This window comes from Thamnophis sirtalis, unplaced genomic scaffold (assembly GCF_051295495.1).
Source record: "Thamnophis sirtalis isolate CommonGarterSnake01/CBP01778 unplaced genomic scaffold, rThaSir2_p1.2 scaffold_15, whole genome shotgun sequence".
Classification (NCBI taxonomy): Eukaryota; Metazoa; Chordata; class Lepidosauria; order Squamata; family Natricidae; genus Thamnophis; species Thamnophis sirtalis.
The window spans coordinates 37,250,833-37,271,080 of NW_028261395.1; the positions used below are offsets into that span (position 1 = coordinate 37,250,833).

At 46.6% G+C, this 20,248-nt stretch overlaps 1 protein-coding gene across 1 annotated transcript; it reads right to left on the reverse strand.

Moving 5' to 3' along the window:
- Positions 1–319: 319 nt before the first annotated feature.
- Positions 320–13,559, reverse strand: NBL1 (NBL1, DAN family BMP antagonist). The gene is made up of 4 exons (XM_014063526.2): positions 12,975–13,559; positions 5,231–5,419; positions 3,527–3,638; positions 320–2,864 (listed from the first exon to the last, which is right to left on the reverse strand). Exons 2-4 carry the CDS (start codon positions 5,395–5,397, stop codon positions 2,652–2,654), a joined length of 492 nt encoding a protein of 163 aa, XP_013919001.1. The 5' UTR covers positions 5,398–5,419; positions 12,975–13,559; the 3' UTR covers positions 320–2,651.
- Between the last annotated feature and the right edge of the window lie 6,689 nt (positions 13,560–20,248).

The following is a 20,248-nucleotide window of genomic DNA, read 5'->3' on the forward strand; positions in this document are numbered from 1 at the left end:
ATCCCCATTCCTTCCCCACCCCACTATCCTGGTTTGCAGCTCCGTTCTCCTGTTCAGGGCAACAAAAGAAGATCAGTTGGGAGGCAGCAGGGGCGTGGCCAGCCTGTCAGCCGGTTCTCTGAACTACCCAAAATTTCCACTACTGGTTCTCCAGAACCTTTCAGAACTGGCTGAATACTAACTCTGGTTCTGATGCAATTGAAGGGACCCACACATTGTTCTTGCCCCCTGTAGTAAAACTGAAAAGCTTTTGAATTGCGGAAGATTTGCATCACCCCGGGTGGAAGCCCCCCGAACAAGAAAGTTGAGGAAAACTGTAAAAGTTCACACTCTAATTTATTTAAGGTGATGGTGGCAGTGGAAAATAGATACATAGGTTTAAAAAAAATACAGAGTGGGTGTGCATGAATGAATGAATGTGCATTTTACCGCCTCGGAGGCCTTCCCCTTGGTTCAAGAGCGGGAAATGGGGCCGGTTTGTGCAAGGCCCCGTGTGAGCTCCGTGGTCAAGACCGAAGACAGAAACGCTGTGAGAGAAATATGAAAACCTTTTTGGACATAACACAGATCCTAGATTTGTTTTGGAAGGAATGCCCAAAGGACTGCTGCAGAAGAAGGATTTAATGTTTCAATTCTGGTTTGGTTCATTTGGTTCCAAACGAAATCCTCCCTTTCCTTCCTTCCCCCTTGTTTTCCAAAAGTCCCAGATGTTCTCCATGCCTTTGTTGGCTTGTTAAAGTGCTACTTGGAAGTAAAGTCCAAACTGGAACCACAAGAGATAGAAAGTAAACACAGAGGACGGGCAGGCATTAATAAACCTGCTACAGGGACCATTGCTACAGGGACGCGGTGGCTCAGTGGCTAAGACCCTGAGCTTGTCGATCAGAAAGGTCGGCAGTTCAGCGGTTCGAGTCCCTAGTGCTGTGTAACGGAGTGAGCTCCCATTCCTTGTTCCAGTTTCTGCCAGCCTAGCAGTTCGAACGCATGTAAAAAAATGCAAGGGGAAAAATAGGGACCACCTTTGGTGGGAAGATAACAGCGTTCCGGGCACCTTCGACGTTGAGTCATGCCAGCCACATGACCACAGAGACGTCTTCTGACAGTGCTGGCTCTTCGGCTTGGAAACGGAGATGAGTACCGCCCCCTAGAGTCAGAAATGACTAGCACATATGTACAAGCGGAACCTTTACATAGGAACCATTGGCTTCTAAAACACGGCTGGTTTTTAGTTGATCCAAGCAACAACCTACTGCAACAGTTTCTTCAAAGAAAAAAGGGTGACCCTTACCCCACAGCCCTCTCCCCCTAAAGAATAGAACAGAGTTGGAAGGGACCTTGGAGGTCTTCTAGTCCAACCCCTGCTTAGGCAGGAAACCCATCACAACTTCAGACAAATGGTTACCCAACACTCTTAAACACTTCCAGTGTTGGAGCTGGTGATCATGTGGGAAAATGTGGGGGCTGCAACTCCAAACGGTGTCAGCTTCAGCATCAGATCAAGGAGGATCAAAACCCCATCTGCAAAGGAAAGAACCCCCCGCCCCCATTTTCTCCTCCTCTTTCCAACAAACGCGACTGGGTTCATGGCAGAGAGAGGGCCGTTCTCAAGAGATCGCGCTGCAGGTGGAGAGGAGAGTTGTCTGAACACACTTTCTCGAGTAGGTTCTGTGTGCGCTGTACGGATCGTGTCCTGCATGCTGGCGGATGGGAGTTGTGACAACCTCCTCGAGTGAGAAAAAGGGGAGACATTATCTGGGCACCAAGAGATCAAGGCCAAAAGCATGGGTAGATGACTTGGATAGCGTCCTCCATAAATTCTGGACTACAACTCCCATCCCAGAGCCTTCCTGGCTGGTGTGATAGAAACTGAGGCCCACGACCCCTGAGGACCACAAATCTGGCTTGGAGATTGCCTTTCAAAACATACATTCAAGATGTTCCATGCTAGCAGAGGCCATGAAGAAAGCTTCAGAAGTAAGACTGTCCTAGGATTTAAACTGGGGTTACAGTGGTTTCTTATTCACGGCCCTTCTTCTTCATCATCTCAGCCCAGCTACCACAGAGAAGAAAGTTTAAACAAGGGTGCACTCTGTTCTCATAATACTGCTGAACAAGGTTCTCCTCAGTCTGGTATACATCTATATCTATATACATATAGGGGGAAAGTCCCTTCCCATGGTCCTAGGGGGCACCCCAAGGGACACAGCAAGAAAATCCATGTTTCTTTCAGCCCGATTTTGAGCAAGGATCTCAGAGCAAAGGGAAGGAGGATGCCCTTTCTTCCTGTCGGCAACCTTCCACTTCATCATCCCTAAATCTGGAACCGACAGAATCTCCACCAGGGAATTAAAAAAACTGCTCCCTTTGCAAGCTCACAACGGTGACTCCATCTTGGCAGGAAAAGGGGTTCTGGTTCTCCAGTGAGCCTTCATCCTTCCGATCCCAAATCCAGATGTTGTCGCCTCCCCCGCCCCCAAGCCCAGCTTCCTGTTCTCTCCCGGATGGCAAAAGGGCTCCCCGAATTCTGCGCCTCGTTTTCCCTTTTTCTCCACATCAGAACAGGATGGAGGTTTGAGAGAGGAAAGAAAAAGAGAGGGAGAGAGTGAGAAGCGGGGAGAAAAATGGAGGAGGTGGGAGCTCCCGGTGAAAGGTCAGTCATTTTGGGAGGGGGGCTGGGGCTTGGCGGCCTCGCCTTCGAAGAGGTGCCTGAAGGCGGAAGGGTTGGAGGCTTCTTGATGGGGAAGCTCTTCGATGTTCGAGGAGGGATGGACCATCGCACACGCCTGGCAGCTGCAGTGCAAGATTTTTTCCACCAGTTTTTCCACCTTGGACATGTATCCGTTTTGGGGGCAGTCCAGCGAGACCTGGGAAAGAGAAGAGGCAGGATGAGGAGATGTGCAGCAGCCTCAAGGATCCCGGACTTTGGGAATCCTAGGAAGTGCCCCAAACCTGACTTTAAAAGCACCAGATTCTCCACTGCAAAATTCTAATTGTTTTTTTGCTTCTCCTTGGGCAACCCTAGCTTGGATTTTGCTACGCCCCCTTAGCACAAATTCGGCCACCCTCCCTCTGTACATCCATAAAGAGGACTGTGTATTGCAAATGGGCACGGTGCCCACGCGCCCTTTGTGCAATCCGCATCCTTAGATAAAGGTTCCTTTCGCACATATGTGCTAGTGGTTCCCGACTCTAGGGGGAGGTGCTCATCTCTAGGGAAAGCCGAAGAGCCAGCGCTGCCCGAAGACATCTCTGTGGTCATGTGGCCGGCATGTCTCAACTCCCGAAGGTGCACAGAATGCTGTTACCTTCCCACCAAAGGTGGTTCCTATTTTTCTACTTGCATTTTTTACGTGCTTTCCAACTGCTAGGTTGGCAGAAGCTGGGACAAGTGATGGGAGCTCACTCCGGGATTCGAACCGCCGAATGGCCGGCCTTTCTGATCGACAAGCTCAGGGTCTTTAGCCACTGAGCCGCCACACCCCAATAATCCGCACCCCTTATCCCAGGGCAAAATGCAGAGACTCACAACATCCCACTTGATGTTCGAGGGCATGCAGGAGTCGCAGTGCACCAGGGACTCCGTCGACTGCGGCAAAGTGTTGGGGACGCTGTAGCTGAAGCACTGGCCCATGCAGGCTCTGGGGAGAGGAGGAGGAAGAAGGAATTAGGGATATATTTTGGTGGGACTCAGTGTCCTGGGTCTGCCTGATGCCCACAAGGGGGGGGCATTTGGAGGGGAAGCTTTGGCAGGGCACAGAAGGAAGAGCTCCTGCTCTTTCCCTCCCTTCCAACTCCCTTAATCTATATCTGAATGGCTTACTAATATTTAAAAGATTATTTGTTTATTTCAATGGCTTCCACAAGAGAATAATTATGGAAGCCATTGAAATAGAGAAACACCCCCACAACATGAATAAATGTGATGATACCTCCCACCTACCAGACATCTGGAAACCAGCCCTAGTCAACAAACGAACCCCACCCACCTCCCAGGTCGTTAAGCACAAAAGAACAACGGACACACAGCCAGCACCTCAGCCACACAGGATGATACGAAACAGTCGACCAATCTACAAATATCAACTCCATCTATCAATCAGGATGCAACTACACAGCCAATCAACCCACTTACAGCAACAAAGCCAGCACTCCACACCTACCCACCAAGATTTATAGAAAGATGACAGCTCCGATCACGCCTTACTTGCACAAGCACGAAGCCGAAAACACCAGCCTGAAGATGGTGAGTGGGACCTCGCCAAAACATTGCCAAGACAATCTCAATCTTACATGGGAAACGACCCGAATACAACAAGATCAGCATACCTACACCCGTGAAAATCTACGAAAACAAATACATACATATGTATACACACATATAACAGACACACATACACACCTATGCACACACACATACACACACATGTATGAATATATACATGTACATACATATGTGTATATGTATGTACGCGCGCGTGCACACACACAAACACACACACACATATACACACACACACACATACATACATATATAAAAAACACACACATACATAGTGGAAAAAGGAAACTTGAGAGAGTTTACAAGGTTGATACTGTATGGAACAAAACTGTGACCGATTCTGGATGCTCTGCTTCGGGTACCACGAAAGCCCCCCCTCCCAGAAGACAGCAAGGAAAACAGGTTGTGGAGAGGATGTTGTAGCATCCCAGGCAATCCTGTGGGACCCTGCTCAAGCATTGCTTATGTGCCATGTCCTGGATAGGAAGGAGTGAATTGAAGAAATGATCTTTTCTGCTGTCCTCACCACTCTCTGCACTGCCTTCCAATCTGAAGCAGGGATGTTTCCAAACCAGACTAATACAATACGACAGTATGCTCTCAATCGTCCCTCTATAGCAGGGGTGTCAAACCTGTGTCATCACGGCGGCATCATGGGATTCCCCCCCTTTTGCTAAACCGGGCGTGGGCATGGCCAGCGCGTGACACATCCTGCCATGGGCCACATGCTTGACAGCTCTGCTCTATAGAAAGTGGTGAGGACAGGAAGGGAGGAAGCGGCATTTTTTCCATGCGACGCAGAAAATGCATGTCGTGCTGTGCCCGCTTCATTGTTGTCTCGCTGTTGCTAAAACCCACAATTGTGGGTCCCTAACAACGCAAAGAGAGCAACGTCTGACCACCCGACCTTAAAAGAGACAGCGGAATAATTAGGCTGAGTTAGGACCATACCTGTTTTGGATGGATTTAGAATTGCATCCATGGTGTCCGATAATTTGGGTGATGTTCTTAGCCTCACACCAGGCGTTCTTGTCCGGAAACAGGGCGAGTTTGTTAATATGAGACGGGGCAGATAAGCTCAGGCAGGGGAGGAACGCACTCAGCAGAAGTCTTAGCATCGTGGCTGCCACCAGCGGAAATCTAGACAGGGGTCCAAATGCATTTTTTAAATGGTTGGAAAACAACCCACCCCCCCCAATCCTCTGTCTCGCTCTCTGCCAGTTCCTGCCTCAAAATTTCCAGGCTATACACCTGTAGGGCTTAACGGCCCACAATCGAGCCCAACATTTTTGTGGCTAAGCGAGACGGTTGCTAAGTGAGTTGTGCCCCATTTAACGACCTTTCTTGCCGCAGGTGTTAAGTGAACCGCTGCGTTTATGAAGATAGTAATAAAGGCTGTTGAATGAATCTGGCTTCCCCGTCGCAAAAGGGGATCGCGAGACCCCAGGATCAATACAAGTCAGTTGCTGAACATCCCGATTTTGATCACGTGACCACGGTAAGTGTGAAGAATGTTCCTATGTCCGTTTTGGGGGGGGTCTGTTGTAACTTTGAATGGTCACTAAATGTAACTGTTGTAAGTCGAGGACTATCTGTATTAAAAAAAAAACCACCAAACCTCAAGACTATTTATTTTTCAAAACCCTTCCATATTTCTAAAGAGAGATTCTTCTCTTGTCAAGAATTGGAATTGTTAAAAAAAAAAGAAGAAGATTGCAGTCCACAGTGAGTTTGTATTTCTGTACCTGAAGACATTTGCATAAATCAAACTCTTTTTTAAGCAGTTTATCTAGGAATAAAAATCCACCTCCTGAAGTAGTATAAATATAATAGAGGCAATACGCAGAAAATGGCATTTTTTTAAAAAAATAAAGCAATAGACTACTTAATTTTTAAAAAATGGAAGGGTGTTAGGCAGATTTTCATGAAGGCAGGTAGAATTTTATAAGGAAACCACAACAAATCATTTCAAGAAAGGATTTAGAAGAGCAGAGGTGTGATTGAAACAGAATTTTACACTATAATTCAAAATCCTTACATAGCTAAGCTGGGGGGAAAAAGACTGCAATTTAGCATATGGTCAGCAGGGGTCACTGTAAGGAAAGGCAAATTGATAAATCTAGTATGGATATATATTTTTTTTGGCAAAGTTTACTTTAAAAAAAATAAAGATAAAGGGGAAAAAAGCAAAAACTACATATTCTGTGTTGTCTTCCTGGAAATATCCATATTGTTTTCTTGCCAAAAATATAGGTTAAAAGGTAAAAAGGTAAAATGCACCTCCTGAAGTAGTGTAAACAAAATAAGTTAAAAGTAAAGGTTCCCATCCCACATATGTGCTAGTTGTTCCCGACTCTAGGGGGCGGTGCTCATCTCTATTTCAATGCCGAAGAGCCAGTCTCCGTGGTCATGTGGCTGGCATGACTAAATGCCGAAGGTGCACGGAATGTTTGTTCCCTTCCCACCAAAGGTGGTTCCTATTTTTCTACTTGCATTTTTTACGTGCTTTCGAACTGCTAGGTTGGCAGAAGCTGGGACAAGTCACGGGAGCTCCCTCCGTTACGTGGCGCTAGGGATTCGAACCACCGAACTGCCAACCTTTCTGATCAACAAGCTCAGCGTGTCTTAGCCACTGAGCCACCGTGTCCCAAAAATATAGGTTAGGGTTAGATTATTCTGTGAAGTTTGGCTTCCCAAACTACATGGTTGAGATTTCCTGGTGGTGACTTGTCCACGGAAAAAACTTGGCCACGGCCTTTCCTTTAGCAACTTGTTCTGGGTCCGTGAACATTTTTCCACTGTGCTCTCAATGTTTCATCTCAAAAACATTTCTTCCCTCTGGGAAGTTGGTAACCGATCCAGGGCTGCCCTAACCATGAGAGAGAATTTGGGCTTCTAAGCCAAAGATGTTATCTACATATTACAAAATATTTCCAAAACGTTTCACCAACCCCTGCTATTATTTGACATTATTTCCATGATGAGCAATTTTCCCTTAATCACAGTACTCCAAAAATGTTTGAAAAAAAAAAAAGCCTTAAGCATGATTGTTTGAGTCCTTGTTATTTGGCTGGGATGATCACCCACAGAATGAGGTGGCTGATTTAAGGCAATAAGATGGTATACATATTTTCATATTTTCCTCTACATGGCTGTTGTTAAGTATATCTCCTTTTGGAGACTAGAGTTGAGTAGCCGAAGGTAGCAAGGAATGTGCCGCTGAATCACAGCCACCGAAGTTAAAACAAGGATAACTTTACTTGCGTTAACAAAAATAAAGTAGGATAAACATTCTCCAAAACAAGCTGATAAGTAACCTGTCATTCCTGGATGTGGAGCCAAACGGGATCCAGAAACAGACTAAACCCAGCAATTGATGTTCATCCAGAGAAGGAATTCCAAATTATTTCAGATAACCTAGCTGAGTTGGCAATTTATAATGCTGCCTGTGAAAGCTGATGCATTTTGATAAAAGGAAAGGCTCTTCTGGATTGGGGGTGGAACTGTAAAATCGAGCTGATCCTTATTGGACTGATCTGGGAAGGGGGAAATCTGGTTTGAATGGTGGATCACAAGGAAATGGGCAAAGATTTGGAGTTAGAATAGGGATTTGCAGGAAGCATCTCTGGAAGAGGACTAGATAAATGGTGAAAAAAGTAAGGTTCTGCATGTAAGCAAGAAAAACGAAATGCACAGGTACAGTATAGGTGGTACCTTGCTCAAAAGTAGTAACTATGAGAAGGATCTTGGAGTCCTAGTGGACAACTATTTAAATATGAGCCAGCTGTGTGCAGCAGCTGCCAAAAGAGCCAACACAGTTCTAGGCTGCATCAACAGAGGGAAAGAATCAAGATTACGTGAAGTGTTGATGCCACTTTATAAGGCCCTGGTAAGGCCACACTTGGAATACGGCATCCAGTGTTGGTCGCCATGATGTAAAAAAGATGTTGACACTCTAGAAAGAGTGCAGAGAAGAGCAACCAAGACAATTAGGGGGGACTGGAGGCTAAAACACATAAAGAATGGTTGCTGCAATTGAGTATGTCTAGTTTAATAAAAAGAAGGACTAGGGGAGACATGATAGCAGCCTTCCAATATCTCAAGGGTTGCCACAGAGAAGAGGGAGTCAAGCTATTCTCCAAAGCACCAAAAGGCAAGATGAGAAACAATGGGTGGAAACTAATCAAGGAGAGAAGCAACTTAGAACTAAGGAGGAATTTCCTGACAGTTAGAACAATTAATCAGTGGAACTACTTGCCTCCAGAAGTTGTGAATGCCCCAACACTGGAAGTTTTAAAGAAGAGGTTGGACAGCTATTCGTCTGCACTGGCTGACGGAATCAGTGTGATTTCAGGAAATCCAGATGTCCTCACAGAAGATGATAAGCAGGTAGAGATACCGGTTCGCACACATATGTCTAAAGTCGTCCTTTGGATAATGACATTCTGTGAGGTGTGCATGCTGCAATTACGGTGGAATCAATACATCAGCCTGGAGTCCACCACCCCCCTCCACAACCCATTCAGCATATTTGCATCTTTTTAATTTATTGCTCAGTCCTTCCTAGCTTCTTCCTGATCATTTGGGAAAGATGTTAATTCTGCTTTAGGAGTTGAGCAAGGTCGATCCTCCTCCTTAGGGTGAGGGCGAGGGCCGCCTGCCAAGCGAAACGAAATTAGGGCAAAGATGAAAGGTGCCAGCAGCGAAGCCAAAAAGCAGCGCAGAAAAATTTCGTGGCGAGAAGCATTTTGCTTCGCTTTGGGAAGGAGACAAAAATGTGCAGCCATTTGTAACTCGGTGGGAAATAAGAATGATTCACCCGCCGACATATCACTTGTTAATGACTTTGCACACATCTTCTTAAGTGTACGAATCTAGAGAACCCCTCCGTCTCTCTTTCTCTAGGTAATGCTGAAGAAAAATACCTGCACCTTTGCAAAAATGCTGTTAGCATCGAGAGTTCAAATTGCTTTCCATCTCGCAATTTGAAGGTGGAATTATCTTGTTTGGGCATTGGGCTAAGGAAGATGATCTCGGATGCCATCAGAAAGAAACAGGACTTTTTAAAAAAAAACGGGCTATCATATTTTGCTCTTTCCCAATCCTTGGCTTTTTTAAAAACGCTCACAGACACACACATTTCCAGTTAAATCGCCCAGCTGAGTGCTAAAATTATAATTTTTGAACAGGAGAAATTTTTTTCTCTTTTATTAGAAAAAGACAGCAGGTGGGATCTGGCTAAACTGTTGAAAAGAGAATGGTGCAGCCTTTATTTCAAGAAAACCAAGCTAAAGAGACATTCAAAGAAGAATAAATTTAAAGATTTATAAAGAAAATGTATAAACAAGTTATAAATTTAAAAGCAAGATCATCTCTGCTTAGCGGACAGATAAAACCACACACAAATCTCCCATCTTTGCAACAGATGAACTTCGAAAATAGTAAAATTCTTTTTATCCCCAAATTAATGATTCCCCACCCCCTAGTAATAGGGACATTGCAGGACGCAACTTAAAAGCTGCATTATTACAAGCAAAAATAAATAAAAGTATGCAGGTAAAAAGAAGGAAGCAGAGAGAGCGCATATCCAATTCCTTCGGTTGTAGGTGACGAGGAGGCAGCATTAATTTATGTTCTTTTTAGTATTTATTTATTTCTGGTATGTATGCTCTGTCTTAAAGGGCTCATCTCATCACGCCAAGACAATTAAAAAAAAAAAGAACCAGAATTAAATCCTAACTGTATTTTAAAAAGCCACCAAAATGCAAAGATAACCCTTTCTCCATCCTAAAAGGAGCAAAGGAGCCCAAAACCACATGGGAATAAAATGTCACTTTTAACCTGTCCATGGAATTGCAAAGTTTTACTGCAAGAGCGTGCCTGAAACTATTTCTAAACTGCTGACACGCAGGGAGGTTCGATTTTAGGTCTGCTGGTGGTGAAAACCACAATGATGCTCAGAGATCGGGAGGCGAACTTAGAAAAATGTGTTTTGCTCGCTTCTAACTTGGGTTTGTGCATCCAGAAAAGTTTAAGCCCCTCAGAAACACCATCGTGCAAGGGTGACCCCCCCTTGCAATCATGGCTACTTCTGGAGAAAGCGGTCTCTTTTCTCCAGAAAACCAGGATCACAAGGGAGTAGCAATCAAGGTTAGCTTCAAAAGAGAAAGCGATTGAGCCAGTAGGCCACTCCATAAGTTCCCTTTGGGGAGACCAGTGGATGGAAGGAATTCAGGTAACCATCTTTCGCCTCCAGTTTTCCTATCCCCGGATCCTGGGAGTGGAGCAGGGAGCATCGGATATTCCCACCCGGTTTCGTCTCCAAGTCCTAACTTGGCCTGATCCGGTTTGACTTCTCAGGAGCAGACAAGATAGGGCACGTTTTCGGATTGAAAAGCCCAAATCATAAAGAGAGAAACCAGAATTCCGTTTTAGTGGGAAAGCAAAAAGTGTTTGCAACTTCAGAAAAAAAAATCGGGGTGATGAAAGAAATCAGAGGGGGGGGGGAGAACTTCTTGTGAATGAGAATGTAGTGATGGGGAGGGGGGACGACACACAGACTTTTTAGAAGCCCCTTCCCCCCTCTCTCTCCAAGTATTAAGAATCTGCTTAATAGCTTCTGTTGTCCCTTGAAATAATTCCTGCTTTCCCTTTCGAGTGTCTTACTACTTTTAATTTAAAGGGGTTTTTATTTGCCCCTTTACAAAGCCAGACACAGGAGGAGGAAAACAAAGTAGAGCCTTCCTATCCAGGGGCAGTCTACCTCCCATAAACAATCCAACCACCCAATGCTGGAGGAACAAAGTAAAATGGGATACGTGCCATTCGATTGATTTCAAACCACGGAATGATTTTAAACAGGGGTTTCCCATATTCATTATTATTTTTCAAACTGACCTCATGGGTAGCTTCGTTTGCTTGGTTGGTCCAACTGGTGTTTTTCTCAAATTTAAGGGGGGGGGGGAAACCCCTAATTGAAGCTGTTCTGGGACTGAGCCTTATTTAATCCAAATTCTCGCTGTTGCACAAAATTTTTAGGGAGAAGTTATATGAATGGTGTAAAATCTCTAATAAAGCAGATTTGGTGGTCAAACTGTTTAGAATCCCCTTAAAACAATACGGAGTTTTTAACCTCTAAAGCAGCCCAAGTTAATGTTATTTTAAACAGAGGTAATAATAGGGTGCTTTTTTTTTTTAATGTCCCTTTGGGTAACCACACACTGTGTTTTAACTTTATTGTTTTTTAACAGTAAGAAGACAGTTTGTCTTCTGGTTGTTGAAAGACAATGCTTTTTCCCTCCGGTATTCAAAGTCAGGCCCAAATTAATACATTTCAGAGCCTCCTTTTTTTTCATTCTGAGTCAGCGGTAAGGGAGGGAGAGAGAGAGAAAGAAAGAGAAAGAAAAAAGATTAGAAGATGTTCCTTAAAACATTCGCTGCCTGGGATTTTTCACGGATATTTTCCCCCTCTTTTTGTTGTTGAGCAGAGAAACGATTGAGGAAAGACAGATGGAAATATTTTAATGGCTGCAAAGCCAGCACGTTTCTCATCTGCAACTGATTTATTTGTTAGATTTCTCCTCTTTCAACCCATCCATCACAGGGGAGGATAAGAGGGGGGGGAAGTGTGTGGGGGAGCAATTTTAAAAATATCTGGTCTTGATAAGTGGTGAAGAGACGCAGGTCTGCCCCCCCTTTCACACAACAACCCCTTGAAAAGGGAGGGTGAAGAAGAATTATTATTCTCTTATGGACTAGCATCTTTGACCTTTTGCTACCTGGCACAGGGAGAAATAATTTTGAAATTGTTAGCGACCCCCCCACACACAAACAATCTTTTGGGATTGCTGGTACATTTAATAGCTGAAAGGAAAAAGTTACGTTATTTCTTTGGGTCTCGATCCATTCAGGTGTGTCCTGTTCTTGGCCTGACTTTTTCTAGGTGAATCTCCGAAGGCAACTTTGTTCCCGTGATTGACACCCCAAATAAACACACCCACCTTCCAAGGAGAAAAACAAGGTGTGTAAATGTTTACAGCAAAGAGGTTGCCCATCAAACTTCCGACCCGTTTTTTTTTCCCCCCCCAGAGACAAAACAGATCGTGATTGTGTAGAATTCCCTCCGAAACATAAATGGTAAGTGATGAATTTTTTGAAAGGCAAGAAGAGCTGGCCGCATCTTTCTTTGGGCAAATGATGTGGAATTTCACATTTGTTTCCTTTTAAAAGTTTGGAAACTGGTCGGCGAGTGTATGAACTGCATAATGCTCGGGTGTGACATGAGCTGTGTTCCTGGACCTGTTAAGCCATGACATGAAACAGGCAGCTACATCCACAAAACAGGTTGAAGCATTTACTCCAGACCCCAAACTGTACCCAGCCCAAGATCAAATCAATGACATCTTAAGGATTCAAGGGTGGGGGGGAAAGAAAAAAGAAACACCTTATTAGATTATCAGCGAAGAAAAAAAATCAAACCTTTTCCCCAACATCTTAAGGATTCAGGGGAAAAAGAAACACCTGATTAGATTATCAGCGAAGAAAAAAAATCAACCCCTTTCCCCCGACATATCCTTTTATAAGTCGGATTTAGCATGAATTGTGCCCGAGTTAGACTCAGTGAAATGCCACCAAACAGTTTGTAAACCTGAAGGCGGATGGGTTGTTTGGGAAAGGATTTTAAAAATTGACTCACCCTCTGGAACAGGGGTTTGATCCGTGGAAAGAAAAAAAATGTTCTCTTGCAAGCACCCAAAGATTAAAAGAGGTTTATCCAACCAAGTCCGCAGGAGAAGCAGCTGAAATCCAGGTTAAATCCATGTCTAATAGAATCTTCTAAAAGTTACGTTTGCGAGAGCATCCCAGGATGAAAAGAAAAACCAGAAAGGGTGGAAGAAGCGAGACAATTAGCATCGGAACCTCAAGAAAAACTTAACTTTCCCGTGCTGAATTTGCAGAGAGGTTCAGACTTTCAGTCAACTGGGAGTAACTTGTTATCTCTCCGCCACCAACCTTGTCAGTGTAAAAAAAAAAAAACCAGCAGCAGGAGGAAAAACCATGAAATTGTCCCCAAGATCCAGAAACGGAGGCAAAATATCACAAAACTCCTGTAGACTGGAGCAGTGGAGGTGGAAAGGAGTTAAAAATTAGGTTTTTCAGAGCAAAAACAGAAGCATGAATGAACCTTCCTGCTCAGGGAGAAGCTGTTTAGAATTTGCTGCTGCCACAAAGTTTCCGCAGCATCTTAAGGCAGAATTTAACTCAGTCCGTCCCTCAAGAGGAGGAAGCATGGGCTTGCTTATAAGTCGGCCTCATTTCTCCTCCTCCTCCGCCTCCTCCTCCTCCTCCTTCTCTGTCTTTCAGCTCTTCTGCCTCCTGTCAGTTTTAGGAGGTGGAGAGAAAAAGATAATGCTTTAAAAGCATCTTGAATAGAGCAAGAAAGATGATGAGGGGACTGGAGGCTAAAACATACGATGAACGGTTGCAGGAACTGGGCCTGGCTAGTCTAGTGAAGAGAAGCGCCAGGGGAGACAGGAGAGCAGCCTTCCAATATTTGAGGGGCTCCCACAGAGAGAGTGGGGGGAGATCAAGATATTCTCCAAAGCACCTGAAGGCCAGACAAAGAATAATGGAAGGAAATTGAACAAGGAGAGATTCAAACTGGAAATAAGGATACATTTCCTGACAATGAGAACAATCAGCCCATGGAACAGAAGTTGCCTTCAGAAGTTGTGGGAGCTTCATCCCTGGAAGCTTTCAAGAAGAGACTGGACTGCCATTTGTCTGAAATGGCGTAGGGCCTCCTGCTTGGGCAGGGGGTTAGACTAGATGACCCATAAGGTCCCTTCCAACTGTGTTAATCTGTATCTGAAACCAATGAAAGAGAGAAGCAATTTAAGAGCTACGGAGAAATTTCCTAACAGTTAGAACAATTAATCAGTGGAACAGAAGTTGCCTCCAGAAGTTGTAAATGTCCCAACACTGGAAGTTTTTAAGAAGAGATTGGACTACCATTTGTCTGAAATGGTATAAGGTTTATTGCCAAAGCAGGGGGTGAGACTAGAAGGCCTCCAAGGTCCCTTCCAACTCCTGCTATTCTATACTATTCTATATTCCGAAAGGTAAGAATGAGCGAGTTTGGGAGAAGAGAGAAAAAATAATTAAAAATCTCCTTGGCTGGGTTTTGTGCCCCAAAATACTTTGCAACTTGTGGCTTGAGAAGGGAGGAGGCGTGTCAGCTTTATTGAGACGTCCAGGTTTAGAAGCCATCCCCTGGATGTGGAGTTGCAGGGATTAATACAGATTAACAGAGTTGGAAGGGAGCTTGTAGGTCATCTAGTCCAACCCCTCTGCCCAAGCAGGAGACCCTACATCATTCCTGACAAATGGCAATCCAGACTCTTCTTGAAAGCCTCCAGGGATGGAGCTCCTACAACTTCCGAAGGCAACTTCTGATCCATTGGTTTAGATTAGATTAGATTAATGGAGTTGGAAGGGAGCTTGTAGGTCATCTAGTCCAACCCCCCCCCCCCCAAGCAGGAGACCCTACATCATTCCTGACAAATGGCAATCCAGACTCTTCTTGAAAGCCTCCAGGGATGGAGCTCCTACAACTTCCGAAGGCAACTTATGATCCATTGGTTTAGATTAGATTAGATTAATGGAGTTGGAAGGGAGCTTGTAGGTCATCTAGGCCAACCCCCCCCCCAAGCAGGAGACCCTACATCATTCCTGAGAGATTGCGGTCCAGTCTCTTCTTGAAAGCCTCCAGGGATGAAGCTCCCACAACTTCTAAAGGCAACTTCTGTCCCATCGGTTGACGGTTCTCACTGTCAGAAAATTTCTCCTTTATTTCCAGCTTGAATCTCTCGTTGGTGATGCTTAGCTGGGCTCTTCCTTGGTTCAGGCACCTGTCCGGCTGAGTTACTACCTACTCAGCTGAACCGGTCCGAATGGGTAGGAACCCACCTCTGGTGCCAGGAGGAATCGACTGACGGCTGGGTGGGCACCATGGAGATGGGAAAGCCCGTTTCTATCTCGGAGTCGGCGGGTGCCACAGGCTCTGCGGCTCGGCTTCTCGGCTCCTGGTTGTGTGCCAGGGTCGGAGACATGTTGAGGCAGGGCCCAAGAGACCCACGTGGGAGGAAACATCTCGGGCTTCCATCTGAACCTACACCTGGGTGCTTGAGAAAGGGGTGAGCGCCCCCCCTCTTGCCACCCGGATTGCATCCTGCTCCCTGCGCCCCGGGGCACTCTTCCGCAAGCAGCCGTGCCCATTTCTGCCCCGTGATTACTAAATTGCACAAAGGGGGGGGGGCAAGGCTGGCATGTGTGAACTCTGGCAGGGGCCGCGGAGAACATCTGGGCTGGTTCCGTGGAATGCGGCTGGACGGCAGGGGGCAGATCTGGCTTCCTGAGGCCCCCGAATGCAAAACCTCAGCTGCTTCCTCCTCCTCGGATATCGGCTTTCGTCCCTTTTTACAGCTTTTTTTTAATTTTGAAAGAAAGGAGGTGTTTTTTTTTAAAAAAAGGAGAATTTGTGGAGTTCTTTTCACAAAGTGGCAGAAAAGGAGCCTCGGTTAGCAGAATAACAGAGCTGGAAGGGACCTTGGAGGTCTTCTAGTCCAACCCCCTGCTCAGACCGGAGACCTTATACAATTTCGGAGAAACGGTTGTCCAATTTCTTCTTAAAAACCCCCAGTGATGAAACCCCTACAACTTCTGAAGGCGACAGGGTTAATTGTCCTCGCTGTTAGGCAGTTTCTCCTTCATTCCAGGTTGCTTCACTCCTTGGTTAATTTCCATCCCTTGTTTCTTGTCCTGCCCTCAGGGGCTTTGGAGAATAATTTGACCCCCACTTCTTTATGGCAACCCCTCAAATAATGGAGTGCTGCTCTCAGGTCCCTCCCCATCCTTGGTTAACATTCTTCGAAAGTCATGGTCCTAGAGAAAATGTGTCACAGAGAAGAGGGGGGTCAAGCTGTTTTCCAAAGGCCAGACAAGGAACAATGGATGGAAACTAACCAAGGAGAGCTTCAACCTGGAAATAAGGAGGAATTTCCTGACAGTGAGAGCCATCGACCCATGGAACAGAAGCTGCCTTCAGAAGTAGTGGGAGCTTCATCCTTGGAGGCCTTCAAGAAGAGACTGGACTGCCACCTGTCAGGAATTGTGTAGGGTCTCCTGCTTGGGTGGGGGGTTGGACTAGATGACCTCCAAGGTCCCTTCCAACTCTGTTAATCTATACCTTCAATGAAGCCCTAAATTGCAACACCCTAACTGTGTCTCTCCTTTTCTCAGGCAGCTGTGTCTGGAGTGTCTCTGCAGGAGTTCCTGTTCGGGAACTCCTGTTTTAAGGGTCCAACGTGGAAGCCGACCTCGGTCGCCCTTTCTGGCTGCTGAGATTTCAACTCTGCGGTTTTGGGTTTTGGCAAAGATTTTGCGTTTCGCCTGGAGATCCTTGCTGATATACACGCCGTTTGCCCCTCACGTGGGGTAAAGCACATCCTCTTAGACGTCATTTCTCCAGGGAGACTCACTGCCACAAGGTTTGATGGTTTTAAAAAACGAGATGGGATCACGCAGAGAGGTGGCTCAGCGGCTAAGACGCTGAGCGTGTCGATCAGAAAAGTCAGGAGTTCGGCGGTTCGAATCCTTAGCATAGGGCTCCTGCGTGAGCAGGGGGGTTGGACTAGATGACCTCCAAGGTCCCTCCCAACTCTGTTACTCTTTTTAAAAAAAAGAGACCCAAAGTCATAACTGGTTGAATCTGAACCTCTCTGGAGACATTCTACCTGCCAGGTTTGTCCTCGACTTACGACCACAAGTGAGCCCCATGTTTCTGTTGCTAAGCCAGGCCTTTCTTAAACCACTGTTGTTAAGCGAACCCCTGCAGTTAAGTTAGTAACTGGGTTGTTAAGTGAGACCGGCTTCCCCATTTGCTTGTCAGAAGGTCGCGAAAAAAAGGGATTGCATGATCCCCCGGGGCCACTGCAACCGTCATAAACGTTGAGTCAGTGGCCAAGCATCTTGAGTTTTGATCATGTCTTCTTCGAAAGTCCTGGTCCAAAAGAAAATGTGTCACAGGGAGGAAGGGAGTCAAGCTATTTTGCAAAGCACCCAAAGGCCAGAGAAGGAACAATGGATGGGAACAAAGGAGGGATTCAACCTGGAAATAAGTGTGAAAAGTGGTCAAAAGTAACTTCTCTCCGTGCCTTGTCGCTTCGGTCACTAACTAAACTATTGTTGTAAGTCCAGGACTACCTGTACGGAGGCAAATTTAGAGGTTGGGAAATAGCCAGGGGGGAAATCTGTTGTTTTTATGGACCCTCCATTAGCTAATAAAGGAGAATATTTGTAGCTCAGGGTCAACATGAGGGGTCCTTCGTGGTCTCTTGAGCTGGGTGGTTTTTTTGCAGACATTTCATGACCCAGCTAGGTAACATCATCAGTGTTAGGTGGTTTGGGATGTGCAGGGAGGAAGAGGAGAACTGTGGGGTCCTTGGTGTTCTCTGAGCTTGGTTATTTTCTTGCAGGCGTTTCATGACCCAACTAGATAATTTCATCAGTGCTAGAAGGGAGCGAAGTAGGCAGAGAGGAGGAAGACTAGGGGGTCCTCGATGCTGAGCTGGATGGTTTTCTTGCAGACATTTCATGGCCCAGCTAGGTAACATTATCAGTGCTAATCCCTAACAGATTTGACAGAGTTGGAAGGGGCTTTGTAGGTCACCTAGTCACCCACCCACCCAAGCAGGAGACCTTACACCATTCCTGACAGATGGCAGTCCAGTCTCTTCTTGAAAGCCTCCAGTGATGAAGCTCCCGCAACTTCCGAAGGCAATTTCTGTTCCATGCATTGATTGTTCTCACGGTCAGAAAATTTCTCCTTATTTCCAAGTTGAATCTCTCCTGGATCAGTTTCCATCCATTATTCCTCGTCTGGCCTTCGGGTGCTTTGGAGAATAGCTTGACCCCCTCCCTCTCGGTGGCAGCCCCTCAAATATAGGAACACTGCTCTCCTGTCTCCCCTGGTCCTTCTCTTCTCTAGACTAGCCAGGACCAGTTCCTGCAACCGTTCATCGTAGGTTTTAGCCTCCCGTCCCCTAATTATCCTTGCTGCTCTTCTATGCACTTCTTCCGGAGTCTCAACATCAACGCTCCTACAGGGAGTATTCTGCACTGCGCACCAGGCAGGATGAGAGGGTGGGCTGACCCCTGCCACCTGTAACCTATCCACCCCACAGCGCTCTGGAAGTCATTGGAGAGCTGGAGAGAAAGGCAGAAATCGGAGGAAATTGCGGTTTGGCCGAGTAGCAAACCAACGTGGGAGCCTGGGGCTGGGCAGGTCACTCTTTATTGTTTTATCACCGAAGGCACCCAAGCTCGCCTTTCTATCTGGGCATCTGGCACCCCGTTTGGGGGGGGGGGGGCTTCGGTCTTAAAAGGGGGCAGGAGAGATCCACAGCTTGCTTTGAAGGAAGAAGAAAAGGGGGAAGAGAAAGAAAGAGAAACTGGTGATCATTTCCAGATGAGGAGCAGCCGGGACTCAAGTTTTTAACATTCCTTTGGGCACTTGAGCCGAGAGAGGAGAGGGGCTGTTTCCCCCCTCCCCTGCCTCAAACAGCCCCCCCCCCCCGTGCCTAGAATGGCCTATTTCGACATCCAGCCTGCATGCCGATTGGGAAACAAAGGACCACTCAGGTTCTCTTCCCTTTTATTTGGACGTAGCGCCTTCGCGGTGGCCATCCGGCAACGAAGGCATCCGTGTCCCTACCCCGCCAGCTCTCCCTCAAAGGACGCTTGTTCCTAGGACCTCGGCAGAGCCACCCTGAAAACGAAGGATAATTCAGATGCCCCGCCTGAACTGGCAATGGGACTCACTTAGGTTTAACACCGGTTCGCAGCTGTGAGCATGCGGGCTTTTGCGTGCCTTCTGCGCATGGGTGCAGCCTTCCACCCACGCACTTGACTCACGCACGCGGCGAAAATGAGGCTACGTGGGATGTTTTGGATTGGTGCACCCGCAGTTTCGCGCTACTCATTTGGGCAAGACAGGTACGAACCGGCTGGATCCCCTCTCTGACCTGAACATTCCTGAAGCGGTGCTGGTCTGACAATTTCTGGTGCCCTGGGTGGCGAAACTTGTCGTCTGAAGCCCTTCTGGGTAACACCCAACGCTGTGGAGCGGAATACATTCCTTCCCGGTCAAGGGGCGTTATGAAAAACCAGAATAAAACTGCAGGCAGCATCCAAGAGCTCAGAAATGGGTTCTTTTGCTCCACAGAACATCCTCTGCAGGAGCAGTCTACCTTAAAGCAGGGCTCTAGCGGCAATCTTCCCAGAGGCACCGAGGACGTGGCCCCTGTGAAGAGGGAGATGCTTGGCCGGAGAAGAATTTGGATTAACAATTGACCGGTGTTTATTCTCTTTTTAAGACTCTGGGCAGATTTAAACCAGGATCTAATCAAAGAACTCTTTTTCCTTTGAAACAAAAATCTCTTTTTTCTGGATCGGATCTTGAGGTCAAAAGGCCGGTCTCTCTCGCACTCCGAGACCAGCCTGGCACTGCCTTCGAGAGGGTTCAAGGGGCAGACGGGGCCTGTGGGGGTCTTTCCACTCCCCCGCTGTCGGGTGAATTTTAACCTTGAGGGAGAGGCTGTTCCTGACCCCAGGAGGCTCCGGCTGGAGAGATAAAGAAGGGAGGGAGATCTCTAGGGCAGGAATGCTTTTTCCAAGAGAAACACAAACTCTGAACTTGGAAGGAGGGAGAGGAATTGAGAGGGGCAGTTGGGGGGGGGCGGCACGGAGGGGGGGGGGGAGGCTTTCAAAGGAGGTCGCAGGCAGGTGGTTGCAGCTGCGAGTTCAAACGGGAATTTCTTCTTCCCACACATTTTGGTTTGACACACAAAGGCAACAGGGAGTGGGTGGAGAGGGGCTCTTGCGCACACAACACACACCGAAGACGACAAA